The 12466-nt window shown below is 40.5% G+C and overlaps 1 protein-coding gene across 1 annotated transcript in view; it reads left to right on the top strand.

Annotated features, from left to right (window-relative positions):
- LOC128143269 (ADP-ribosylation factor-like protein 8B) overlaps positions 1-10205 on the top strand; it is a 29808-nt gene extending 19603 nt beyond the window's left edge. The window contains exons 3-7 of the mRNA XM_052790327.1: positions 744-817; positions 1172-1265; positions 3446-3513; positions 6985-7055; positions 9813-10205. Coding sequence (XP_052646287.1) covers positions 744-817; positions 1172-1265; positions 3446-3513; positions 6985-7055; positions 9813-9862 — 357 coding nt within the window. The 3' untranslated portion in view covers positions 9863-10205. The remainder of the gene's footprint in view (positions 1-743; positions 818-1171; positions 1266-3445; positions 3514-6984; positions 7056-9812) is intronic.
- Positions 10206-12466: the final 2261 nt, after the last annotated feature.

Here is a 12466-nt window from a genome sequence, read left to right on the forward strand (position 1 = left end):
ACGATAAGGAATTCAGTGGGATTGCCAGACACTAACAGCATGCATAAGTATTTGCAGGATTGGAGCTTTATGAAATCCCAAGCAGAATTTGAGCTTCCTTTCCTTAAGATTTACTGATTAATCACTTCAGGCCTACCCTACACTACTGTTTCCTTTCTGGTTCTGATCAGTTAATCCATGTGTCTTTAAAGCACATTTGATGAACAAATGGCAGAGCTGTGGAGGTATTGGATCTCCCTAGAATATATCATCCTTTACATGGGCTCAGTCTGCTCTCCGACCAGCTCTTTATTTACTTAATATCAGTCTTTATCCTGCTGAAGGCCTGATGCATTCTTAACTCAGGTCTCCCTAGCCCCATAAAAAATGCAACTTCCTAACTGTTTTCATACAGTGATGCTATTCTTTCTGGGTTTTAGACTGTGTATTTGCAGAATTCGCTTTGGTATCTGAGTAAGACTTTTTCTGCAGTGAGCGGGAACGGGTGGAATTCTCCAAATGGACATTTGGAGCTGCTAAGGTCACAGGACTGACTTGCCCTCTGAATGTGCCTGTCCCCCTCCATTGACTGGAAGGGGCTGAGAAGACCAGTCTTTTGAGGAAGGTCACTTAAAAAAACCTGCCTACATTTAGGCATTGTCAGTACAGCCTGCATGCTGCATGTAAGAGTTCTTTTGTTCTGTTCTGTTAGTACTGTGTAGTTCAAAAATGTTTTGGGATTGGGGTGTTCTTACCTTTTCCAGGTATGGGACATTGGAGGGCAGCCAAGGTTTCGAAGCATGTGGGAGCGTTACTGCAGAGGAGTCAATGCAGTTGTGTAAGTTTTCTTGTGTATGCCCATAGAACATACATTTAAAAATATGTATTATTAACATAGATTTGCTTTTCTTCCTGTCCACCTCTATCACATAAGAAGACCCAACACGATAAAAGTAGTGTGTTTTACACATCCAGCAAGCCCGCTATATAAGTAATTGCATGTTCCAGGCCATTTTTTCCCCACAGCCTGTATTTAATCCTGTATCTTCCTGTATTAAATGCAGGGCTTACACAACTCAGGACTCTTTTAATGCTCTTGTCAATGGGAACACATCGGTCACATTTCAGGTGTTTTAATGCAACTTTCTGCAAATAATAGACAATACCATAAATAACTATGTTCCCATTGCAGTTACATGGTGGATGCAGCAGACTTAGAAAAAGTAGAAGCTTCAAAGAATGAGCTGCACAGTTTGATAGATAAGCCACAATTGCATGGAATTCCAGTAAGTATTTTGATTATTATTCTTACCTGAATGTAGCCAGTGTAGCCTAAATCCTGATGAATTGGTTCCTCTGGACTCTTGAAACGAGCTTAAGTATGATGCAGCCTTGATACATTGAGTGTTCTTACAAAAATTATTGTGACATTTTTTCAGAGGACTCAACTTCTTATCAGTGCTGCAGTGTGTTTTTATGTTGTCTAGTCTAAAGGTCAGAATAGATTTGGAAAAAAATAATTTTCACATGTGGCATTATCAGACAGTAATTACTTCTAGTCAGTCCCCTTGTTGGCTCAGTTTGAACCAGTGACCCAGATGTGTTTCTGGCAGTATCTTACGGCATGTGAGATTTGTCTTTCTAAAGAGTGGCAGACACTAACATCAAATAGCGTCCTCTGCTTCCAGAGATTGTGGAGGAGCTTGACTTTTTCTGTGTCCTGACTTTTTCTTTTTCTTGACTTTTTAGTTTTTCAAACTAAACTGTATGGAAAAAAATTAAATATGCATCTGTTCTCCAGTAGGAAGTATCAAAGAATAGTATATTCTGCTGACATCCTAGTGAGAAATTACAGAGGTGGAGACTAATGTTGTTTAATTAAGTGTAATCTGCCAGTTTGGAGCTAGTAGGAATCAGTCAGGTTACCATTGATCTTTGATGCTGGTATCACCAAGCAAGAGTTCATACCTTTGATCATAAGAAAGAAAACAATGGTACATACAGATCAGGAGGAAGTTACTCACAGCTTGATGGCTCTTGCTTGGCCCATTTTTTGTAAGCAAATATTTGGACACTTGGCCAGTGCAAGTGGTTGAAGTCATCTGAGGAAGAGTAGACAGACAGCTGACATGAAATCATTGTGAGAATAAAGTTCTCACACATCTGTTCTCGAAGGAGAATTTTTCAGGTGACTCCCCACCTTTTTTATAAGGTTTGCTATTGTTGTTGCATTTTTTTATGTGAAGTACATATTGAACAAATCCTACAGAAATCTACAGTCATGCTGTTCATGGTGAGTGACTTTGTCCTTTGTACCGTCTTCCCATCCTGTTTTATTTACTTTGTACTTTTCCTTCCTGAAATGATAGGTCTCTCATATCTTCAGAAGTATTTAATTAAGTTCCTTTCCTTTTATATGTTACAATATCACATTCCAATTGCCCAGCCTGACCAGCAGAGTAATTTCCAAGGTGCAGTAATGTATTTTTTACTTATTTTTATTTCATAGGTAGTAACTAGTATTGAACTTCCTTCAATTTATTGTACTCAGGCTTTGGCATTATAGATTTTAAGGTAGCTTTATTAATCCGAGACTGCAGGTAATGAGTTTTAACGTGTTCCAGATTCATGGGAAATAATGGGACAAGCTTGACTCAGAATTGTAATGCATCTGGAAAACAATAATGCAATCATAATTAGAAAAACCTTCCATTGCTTACTTTATCTTAGAATGTACTCAACCCATTCATCTGATCTTAATTTATACTTGAAGCCTTAAGTATTGCATAGGAATTCTTGAATTCCAGCATCTATTCAGTAAATTTTCTGTGTTTCTCAGACTTAATTCCTAATGGCTGCCCTTCTGATTTCTACCATGGATGCTCAAAGGGGTTGGAGAGGAATGAGTTATTTGGCTGGTGCTTGGGTGATATATTGTTTTGGATGCCTGGCTGTTTAGTATATCAACGTTAAGAAGCACGGGAGTAAAACTGTAGAGAGAATAATTTCTGGATCTTAAGGACCCAGCCTCTACTTCTGGGGCCCTACTTTTGATTAACATTAGTCTGGTCCTGTGGATTCAATGTCTGTTGGTGGCTTGAGTGCACCTGGTGCATGCTCTCATCCAGGTTTAGTTGCATGCAAAAGGAATCCACATAGTGGAATCTGACACCATCCCATAATGCCATCCAGAATGGAGAGATTCACTTCTAGAGGAGAATTCTGATACTGATATACCCAGAAATAATTGGATCCAGTTTCCAGAGGGTGTGTACTCAGCATCTGACCCTGGCTAGGAGCAGGATTTCCATGATGCTCCCACAGTCATTGGTCATTTTGAATATGTCCGCTATTGCGTTCTAAATACTTGGCTGCAAGATCCAAAATAATGCCAACAAGTGGTTAAAGACAAAAATAAACTTTTATTGCTTCTGGATTTAACATGAATATGAATGATTTCTTTCAGGTGTTAGTCCTTGGAAATAAAAGAGACCTCCCAGGTGCACTGGATGAAAAGCAGTTAATTGAGAAATTGTAAGTAGCTGGCCTGTGTAAAAAGCTGAAACACTGTGAAATTCAATATATAAGAGAAAATCGTTGGTAGTCCATGGCAATAACCAGCTATAACAGATTCCATTTTATATTCTCAGATACTCCACTCTGAGCTCTGCTGGCAGTTGAAATAGCAATCTAGGCTGATAACTGACTACAGTAGATTTGAACCTCTCTTGATTATTATTTCGGTTGTATACAGTTGTTTCAGATAATCCTGTTTTCTCATCACTGAAGATCTAACTGCTATAGATAGTAATAGGCTCACTTACACTTTTCAGAGTACATTGTAGTGGCAGTTTAATGCTCAAACAGCATTAGAACAGAACCATTTCAAACTACTGTCTGTAAATTTAAGCAATTCAGATATTTTTGGCATGTAGCCAAGCATATACTTACGGATTACTGAAACTAACTTAAATTGATGCATTGTAAGGGTAATAGTAAAGGAAATATACAATTTTGTAAAAATGGCCGGTATAGCAATAATTTTGCAGAATAGGTTTCTGTGTCTCATATCACGTAATTTCAATCAGTAGGAGGTGCAAGTGAAATGCAGTGCAAGTGCAGTGCAGTGAAGTGAGGCTTCAGTATAGAAGGATGGTCCAAAGGCTAAGCAACTGAACTGAGACTTAGGAAACACAGAATCACAGAATGGCTGAGGTTGCAAGGGACCTCTGGAGGTTTTCTTGTCCACCCACCTGCTCAAGCAGAGCCACCTAGAGCTGACTGCCGTCGACCATATCCAGATGGCTTCTGAATATCTCCAAGGATGGAGACTCTGCAACTTCTCTGGGCAACCTGTGCTAGCACTCAGTCACCCTCAGAGGTAGTAAGTGTTTCTTTGTGTTCAGAGAGGGCCTCCTGTGTTTCAGTTTGTGCCCATTGCCTCTTGTCCTGTCACTGGGCTCCATCTTCTTTACAGCCTCCCTTCAGATACTTGTACACATTAATAAGATCCCCCCTGAGCCTTTTCTTCTCTAGTGTAAGCAGTCCCAGCTCTCTCAGCCTTTCCTAATATGTGAGATGCTCCAGTCCCTTAATCATTTTAGTGGCCTTTCACTGGACTTTCTCTAGTAGCTCCACATCCCTTTTGTACTGGGGAGCCTGGAACTGGACACAGCACTCCAGGTATGGCCTCACCAGGGCTGAATAGAAGGGAAGGATCACCTCCCTCGACCAGCTGGCAACACACCTCCTAATGCAGCCCAGGATACCATTAGCCTTTTTTGCCACATTGCTAGATCATGTTCAACTTGGTGTCCATGAGGACCCCAAGGTCCTTTTCTGCAAAGCTGCTTTTCCAGATAGTCAGCCCCCAGCATGTACTGGTGTTCCTTCCCAAGGGCAGGACTTTGCACTTCCCTGTGTTGAACTTCATGAGGTTCCAGTCAGCCCATTTCTTCAGCCTGTGGAGGTCCCTCTGGATGGCAGCACAACCCTCTGGTGTATCAGCCACTCCTCCCACTTTTGTGTCATCAGCAAACATGCTGAGGGTATGCTCTGCTGCATTATCCAGATCATTGGTGAAGATGCTGAACAGGATTGGACCCAGTACTGATCGCCGCGGTACACCACTAGTTACTGGCCTCCAACCAGCCTTCGTGCCACTGATTGCCACCCCGTGGGCCTGAGTGTTCAACCAGTTTTCAGTCCACATCACCGTCTGCTCATCCAGCCTATACTTCCTCAGCTTGTCTATGAGGATATTATGGGAGACAGTGTCAAAAACCTTACTGAAGTGAAGGTACACAATATCCACTGCTCTCCCCTCATCTAGCAAGCTGTAGATTTCATTGTAGAAGGTTATCGAGTTGGTCAAGCATGATTTCCCCTTTGTGAATCCATGCTGACTACTCCTGATCATCATCTTGTCTGTCATGTGCGTGGAAAAGGTTTCCAGCATTAGTTGCTCCATCACCCTCCCAAGGATCAAGGTGAGGCTGACCGTCATGTAGTTTCCTGGGTCCTCCTTACTGCTCTTTCTGAAGATAAGAGTGACATTTGCTTTCCTCCACTCTTCAGGCATCTGTCTCAATTGCCATGATCGTTCAAAAGTTATCGGTGAATGGCCTCACAATGACATCAGCCAGCTCTCTCGTCACTTGTAGGTGCATCTCATCAGGGCCCATGGAATTCTCTATGTCCAGTTTGCTTATGTATTCCCTGATGTCATCCTCTTCCATCAGGGGTACAACTTCCTTGCTCCAGACTTTTCCCCTGGTCTCTGGGGCCTGGGATTCCTGAAGTCTAACCTTGCTAGTAAAGACGGAGGCAAAGGTGGCATTGAGTCCTGCCTTTTCCAGGTCCCCCACCTCATTGAGCAATGGGCCCACATTTTCACTTGTCTTCCATTTGTCACTTATGTACTTATAGAAGCCCTTCTTGTTGCTTTCAACATCCCTCACAACATCCAATTTCAGTTGGGCTTTGGCTGTCCTAACTGTGTCTCTGCATGCTTGGACAGTGTTTCTGTATTCCTTCCAGGTTACCTGTCCCCGCTTCCACCTTCTATATGCTTCCTTTTTGTGACTGGGTTTTGCCAGGAGCTCGTTGTTCATTCACTTATGCCTCCTGGCTTTTTTTCCAGACTCATTAGGGTGGGCTGGTTTTGAGCTTGGAGATGATCCTTGAATATTAACCAACATTCTTGGGCCCTTCTTTGGTACAGGGCCTTATCCCATGGGACTCTTTCAAGCAGATCCCTGAAGAGGCCAGGTTTGCTCTCCTGAAGTCCAGGGAGGTCACTATTTAGTTCTCTTATTAGAGTCTCTTGTATGATCTCAAGACTCCTTCCTTCTCAGTGCCTCCACTCTCCATCTGCTCCAGGAACGTAATCTGTGTTCTGCATGTCTGTGCCACTTGTGTGAGGATAAATAAATGAAAAAAAAAAAAGTGCTCAGAAACTCTGAGGGGGATAGGGAAATTCCCAAAAAGAAACAAAAGTTAATTAAGAATCAGTTTCTTCCTAAATGTAGAGGCATCCTTTCAGCAGGAATCAGATCTGATATGTTTGAGTATGATATAATAAAAGTCCTGAAGATTAATGGTGTGATCATTTGAGTACTGTTATTTGATTATTAGAGTTATTAGAGATAAAAGCTCCGAATTCTAAGTGAAAAGAGTAAAAAGTGAATGCTAAGACATGGTAATGTTACTTGGTTGCCACTATGAAATGTTATTTTCAGCTCATGGATTTCTGTGGTTTTATTAATCACTATTACACTGACTTAATAAGAAATTTGAATTTTCGTGAAATGACTTTATAACCTTTTAATCTTTATAGTTTAAGAAACATGGGTTTTTTCTGTGTGCTGTAGCATATTTTAAAAATTTAATATCTAAGGATAGAATTGAACCCAGTGAGTAAAAAGCAGAAAACATGTAATTTAATGGAAATTTCTGTTGTCAGTTTTTGTGCAGTTATAGCACTACTTTTTTTTTTTCCTGTAGAAACCTTTCAGCTATTCAAGACAGAGAAATCTGTTGCTATTCTATTTCCTGTAAAGAGAAGGATAACATTGGTAAGCTTCTTTTTTCTCGCAGCATCATCAATGTATACTTTGTACTTTGGATCCGATGTTAAAGTTGTTAATGAGATTTGAATATCTAACTCTAATATATAACTGAAAATCTCAATTTACTTTGAAAGATTTTGTTGCAAATATTGCATGCAGTTGTATTTGTTTTAATACAGAATTATGTGTAATTTAAAAGTCACTTGTAGAATTATTTAGTTCCATGAGAAGTTAAGAAATTAATTTGACAGGGGCCTTGGAAAAGCATATTTAAAACCCAAAGTAATTGAATCCCTCACAAAAACTGTGTTACTTCTGAAAAAATAGTAACTGGAGAGGAAGGCCTTCCAATTATTAGGTGATACTTAAAAAATTTGGTAAGTGTTTTGCTCCATACACGATTTTACTTTGTAAGCAGGCCTTAACGTGCATGTGGCTGTATGGCGGTGTTCCTCAAACTGAGAGACTAGTGCGTTTGTCCTACTGGAGACACACAGAGTATATCCTGAAGTCAGTGAGGACCTGTAAAAGCTCCATGAAATTGTCTCCCATCTGCCTTTGCTTTTTGCCTGTTCCTCTCTTTCACCCCTTTCTTCCACTTTCCTGTCCCTTTCCTCTGTCATGTTCTCCCCTTCCTTCCCTCCACAGGGCAGGAGAAGGGAGTTAAGCAGAGGCTGAGCCAGCAGTAGTGGTTTCCTGGGGGTGTGCTGGCTCTGTGCCACCATTCTTCCCTGCATGCTGCTAAGACAAGTGGTGCTGGATGGGAGGGATACAGCCTGGGTAGATATTTATGGCTGCTTCTTGAGGAAGCCAGACTCCTTAGAAGAGCTGGGCAGCTCTGTAGGGCTCAGCTGAATGAGAGATGGTGGGAGTGGGAATGGGAGGAAAGCCAGTTTCTCTCAGCAGCAGGGAAATTTCCATCCTAGGCAGAGAGGACCAGGTAGTGGAGATGGCGAGGAGACTATGCCATGACACCTGGGCTTCAGAGAACTGGGGGAGATTTCAGCTGTGTGCAGGGACGTGTTAGGCAGTGAGGGCTGCTCTTGGAAATGGTGTACACGATTTGGGTGTGTTGGTTTGAAGGAGACTGGACCCAGGTTTGCTGCAGCTTGGGATGCAACAGTTATCTCTGAGTAAGGGAAATACACAGAATGTGCTGTTACACCAGGGAAGATTAGACTTTGGGATACAAGGACCGAGGAAGACAACATAGTCAAGATTATCTACATAGGTGAAGGGCAGTGAAGGTGATTGAGGTTTTAGAAATGCAGTGCTTGATCCTTATCAAACTGGCAAGGCTGCAGTGGAGGATCTCAGAAGTGATAAAACCAGCCTAATTTCTGAAAGGATCCTGGAGAAAATAGGTTTTGATCCTGGTTCATTTATATGGATGGCATGGAAGAGAAAAGCATGCAAAAAAAGTATGCTAAAATTTGCAAATGGGAAAATAATGAAAATAATGATCACTAATGCAGAACCGTGTAGATCACTTATTTGTGGAAGTTCTGGGAGCGGTGATGAAAAAGACTCAAATCCTAACTGAAAATCAGTCAAGTATCTTCCAGTCTAACATTGTGCCTAGAAAGGCTAACCTTGTTCCTGAATATTTGCCCAAAGAAATAGCAGATGGGAGCAGACTGCATATATCGTGTGTTTGGAACTGTGCAGGCATTACTGGAGCACTGTGTGCTGTATTTTGAGGAAGACCTTAAGAAACTGAAAAGAGGTTGGGCAAGAACCTAGGGAGATCAAAGGACTGGAAAATATAATTTATAATGAAAAACTACAATGAAAATGTATTTAGCTTATTAAAGTGATGAAACTACTAGGCTGTTAAGGAGAAGACTGGGAGCTGTCTTCTTCCTCTGCATTTTTGATTGATGTTAGTGCAGTTGAATGAGATGATAGCAATTTTTCAGTGTAAACTGCAGCCTAGCTAACTGGTCTCGTCAGGACGTGTAGGTGTAAGGCTGCCAGTTTCTGTGTCCTGAGAGACTGTGGAAGATTAGTATATAGTTATTAGCTTTGTTTTAGATACTGTGGGGCGCTTTTGCCTGCAGTTGCAGTGCCTGAACTGGTCTGCCAGGATATTCATGGAGTGCTGTTTTGAGGGCTAGAGCTGTTGCTGCCCCCTGACAACCTTCCTACCTCCCTGACAGATGTTACTGCCTTGAGGCAAAAACATCTAATCTGCTTATGAATCAGTTCTTGAACTGCTGCAGTTTTCAGCCCAGTGCAGTTGGGTTAGATTGTATCAGGAGGGGTACCAATTTCAGCTATCGAATTTCAGTCCAGTGTTGTGTGTCTTTGAGAGACCTTGGACTCCTACAACCTGCCTAAATGGCTTCTTAATGCTTTGTCAGATGTTTGCCCTTCTCTTTCCTTCCAGTTGTGTATTTCTGCCTTTGTTCTCACACTACATTTCATTCTAGTCTGGATTTTACAGTTCATTTTATGGTCATCTTAAATCTTTGCTTTTCCAACAGTTCTTCATCTGTGGCTTAGAGAACTCGAAGTCAGTCATCATATTTCAAGAATACAAAGTGCACATAATTTAAAACCAAACAAAAAACAACAGAAAAAACCTCTACCTGGAGTTTTAAGTACTGAATTTTTAATTAGGTGTAAATGAGAGCCTGTGGCTTCTGGGTTTTGTTTGTTTGGGGTTTTTTTATTTGTATTAACCTGCTGATGTTCTGTTATCCTTTTACACTCTGCAAACAGGCTGTTGAGTTTTTCATTTTGTTTTATCTATCCTGGCAGACATAACATTACAATGGCTTATTCAGCACTCCAAATCAAGACACTGTTGAAGAAAACTTTTGCTGAAGATAACTCTTTCTCAATCACTTTGACTCCTATCAGTTATACGCAACTGAAAAGATAAAGAATGCAACTGCGTACTACCAGGACTCACTTTGGTTGTGTTTGTTAACAGAAGTAAAACTGAATTATAGCTTGTCTTTCTATTTTGGTTCTTTTTTTAAAAATCCAGATATTTGTCTGCCTAGGTGCAATTCCTGAACACCTTAATACAAGACTGAAAGAAATTAATACTTTTTTGGGCTGAAATTTTGAGTTTATGCATGTGAATTGTCAAATACTTAGTACTTTTTTTCTAATTTGAAACTGAATAAAATGCACAGTGGAAACAGATATGACTGGTTTTTTTGAACATATCATATAATTATTCATACAGAATGTTTTCCCTGCAAACACCTGTAGTTAAGTATCAGTAATCAATTAAAACCATAATTAAAAGCATCTTACTTGAACAAAATGCTGTTAATCAGAACACTTTCAAATACTCTGATTGGTGAAAAGTTATTTCCAAAGTCATGTATCTGTAGTTATCTATTTTTTCCAGTCATTAATGTAAATGATTCATATGAATATTATTTGGGAATTAAAAACTAAAACAAATTCTAGACAATCCTGTCCTTCTCTATTGGGAGAGGAAAGAGTCTGGAATTGCAGTGGTTGTTTTTCTCTCTTAAACAGACAACAAAATACAAAGGGAGAGCAGGTGAGATCATGTGCATCTTTTCTGACATTATCTCCAAAATTAATGGATTTCCTAAACATTTTTATTGTAAATGAAATAATTGTTACAGTGCTTCTGGACTACTCTTTCCATTCCTGAACCTTGCAGAATTTTCGAGTATACAGCCTAATATAGCTGGGCCCTGAAGTAGGATTAGTTCTTTTGACACAGATTAAAGGAGCAATTCACTTTTTAAATTTTGATGTTTTGCTGACATCTTACAGATACCTGCTTCCAAGTGCTTCACTTAGAAGCAGTCTGATGGGAATTCTGTGAGTTTGGAAATTCTATTAAATATGGAAGGTTCCTGTCAAGAAATAATAGATAGACTTAAAACTTATGAAAGATAGATGCTCAGTGGCCAAGTGTTTCAAGGACACTTGCAGATCTAGGAGGGAGAAGTTCTGGGATGCTGGTCTAAAGATGTGGTAAATCAGCTGATTGCTATAGTATTAAAAAGGTTATAAGTTGTTTATGCAGTTCTTGCACTTAAGTACATGATCTATAAAAATAGCAACATTTTTTGTCATGTCTGAGGATGCTTTTAGGCTAGTGGCTCTGATGCACTGCTTAAAACATACTGCACAGACTTGGTAAAATCTTTCTCAAGTGTCACAAGAATGCTACTACAAGCACGATAGTCAGGTTATAGCGCTTGTTCGTAAATGTTTGCAGTATTGCCTGCAGAAGTCTGGCCAGAGGGGCTAATTTTTCTATGGTTACATGAAAATAATTTGACTATGTGTGAAGTGCTGAGTAAGTAAGTTAATAGTGGCTGTTCCTGAAATGGGATGTTGGGAATGACCTTCCAGAATCTGACATCTAGTCCATCTCGTGACATTTTATGTGCTGAAAAAACAGCATTAGATGACTAAGATGATGAATTTTGAACACTGTTACTGCTCATGGACTTTTGAAGTAGTAAAGCCATTGCGGAATGTACTAGAATTGCAGTCATTACGCATACAACACAAGAGAAGAGCCACTTCTGTACCAGTGGTCTCAATGTCCTTCCTGTAGTTGTGCTTTTTGACGGTCGTGCCTCATCCTTCCAACCTACTATCATAGCATGCGAGGTCATGCTTCTGGCATAGGAGGTCCGTATCAAATCTTACTGTGTCACTCCTTAATCTGGACCTCTCTTGCCCCTTTGCTGCGGGAGGTTTGTGGGAGTGGACGCAACCTCTTTGCACATTGATTGAAACCAGCCAGTTTTCCAAGACTGCACTGGTGAGAAAAGTGGTGCTGGCTCCTCTCCTTCCCTTGCTTTGCTCAATGTAGTATTTCCTTGGGAGATGACCAAAGAAGTTAACTTCCTATATGTGGTATACACATCACCAAGTACCAATGCAAGCTAAAGACAACCTGTGGAGGGAGGAGGTTAGGTTCCAGGTTGGCTGAATGAATCTCTGGGAATAAGAAATGAGAATGAGCAATTTTGCTATTAAAATTATCCCATTATACAGCATATGCTGATTTTTTTTTTCTCATTTCTCCTACTGTGTGACCTTGTATCCGAACCTACTGCAAATCAGCACAGGCACTGGCCTCGCTGTTCCCATTTGAAACAGCCTGTCTGTTTTTCAACAACTTGCCTTCAAGTAATTTTTCAAAACGGGCTTACGTCAAAATGAGGGTTTACTGTCACACTCAATAGCTTTGTGGGGAAGATGAATTGTAGCTGACTGACAACTCTTGACATTCTATGTCTGAGACTGCATATGGCCATAAAGTGTTACAGAGGTCTAGACCACTGGAGACAGTACTGCAGCAATGTTATTTGGAGAGGTCACAAACTCTCTGCAAAGGAGCCTCTGTGCAGGGAGTGTCCCCTTGCTCAGACAGCAATATATAATGCAATGCCTTGCATGGA

The sequence above is a fragment of the Harpia harpyja genome, chromosome 6 (assembly GCF_026419915.1).
Source record: "Harpia harpyja isolate bHarHar1 chromosome 6, bHarHar1 primary haplotype, whole genome shotgun sequence".
NCBI lineage: Eukaryota > Metazoa > Chordata > Aves > Accipitriformes > Accipitridae > Harpia > Harpia harpyja.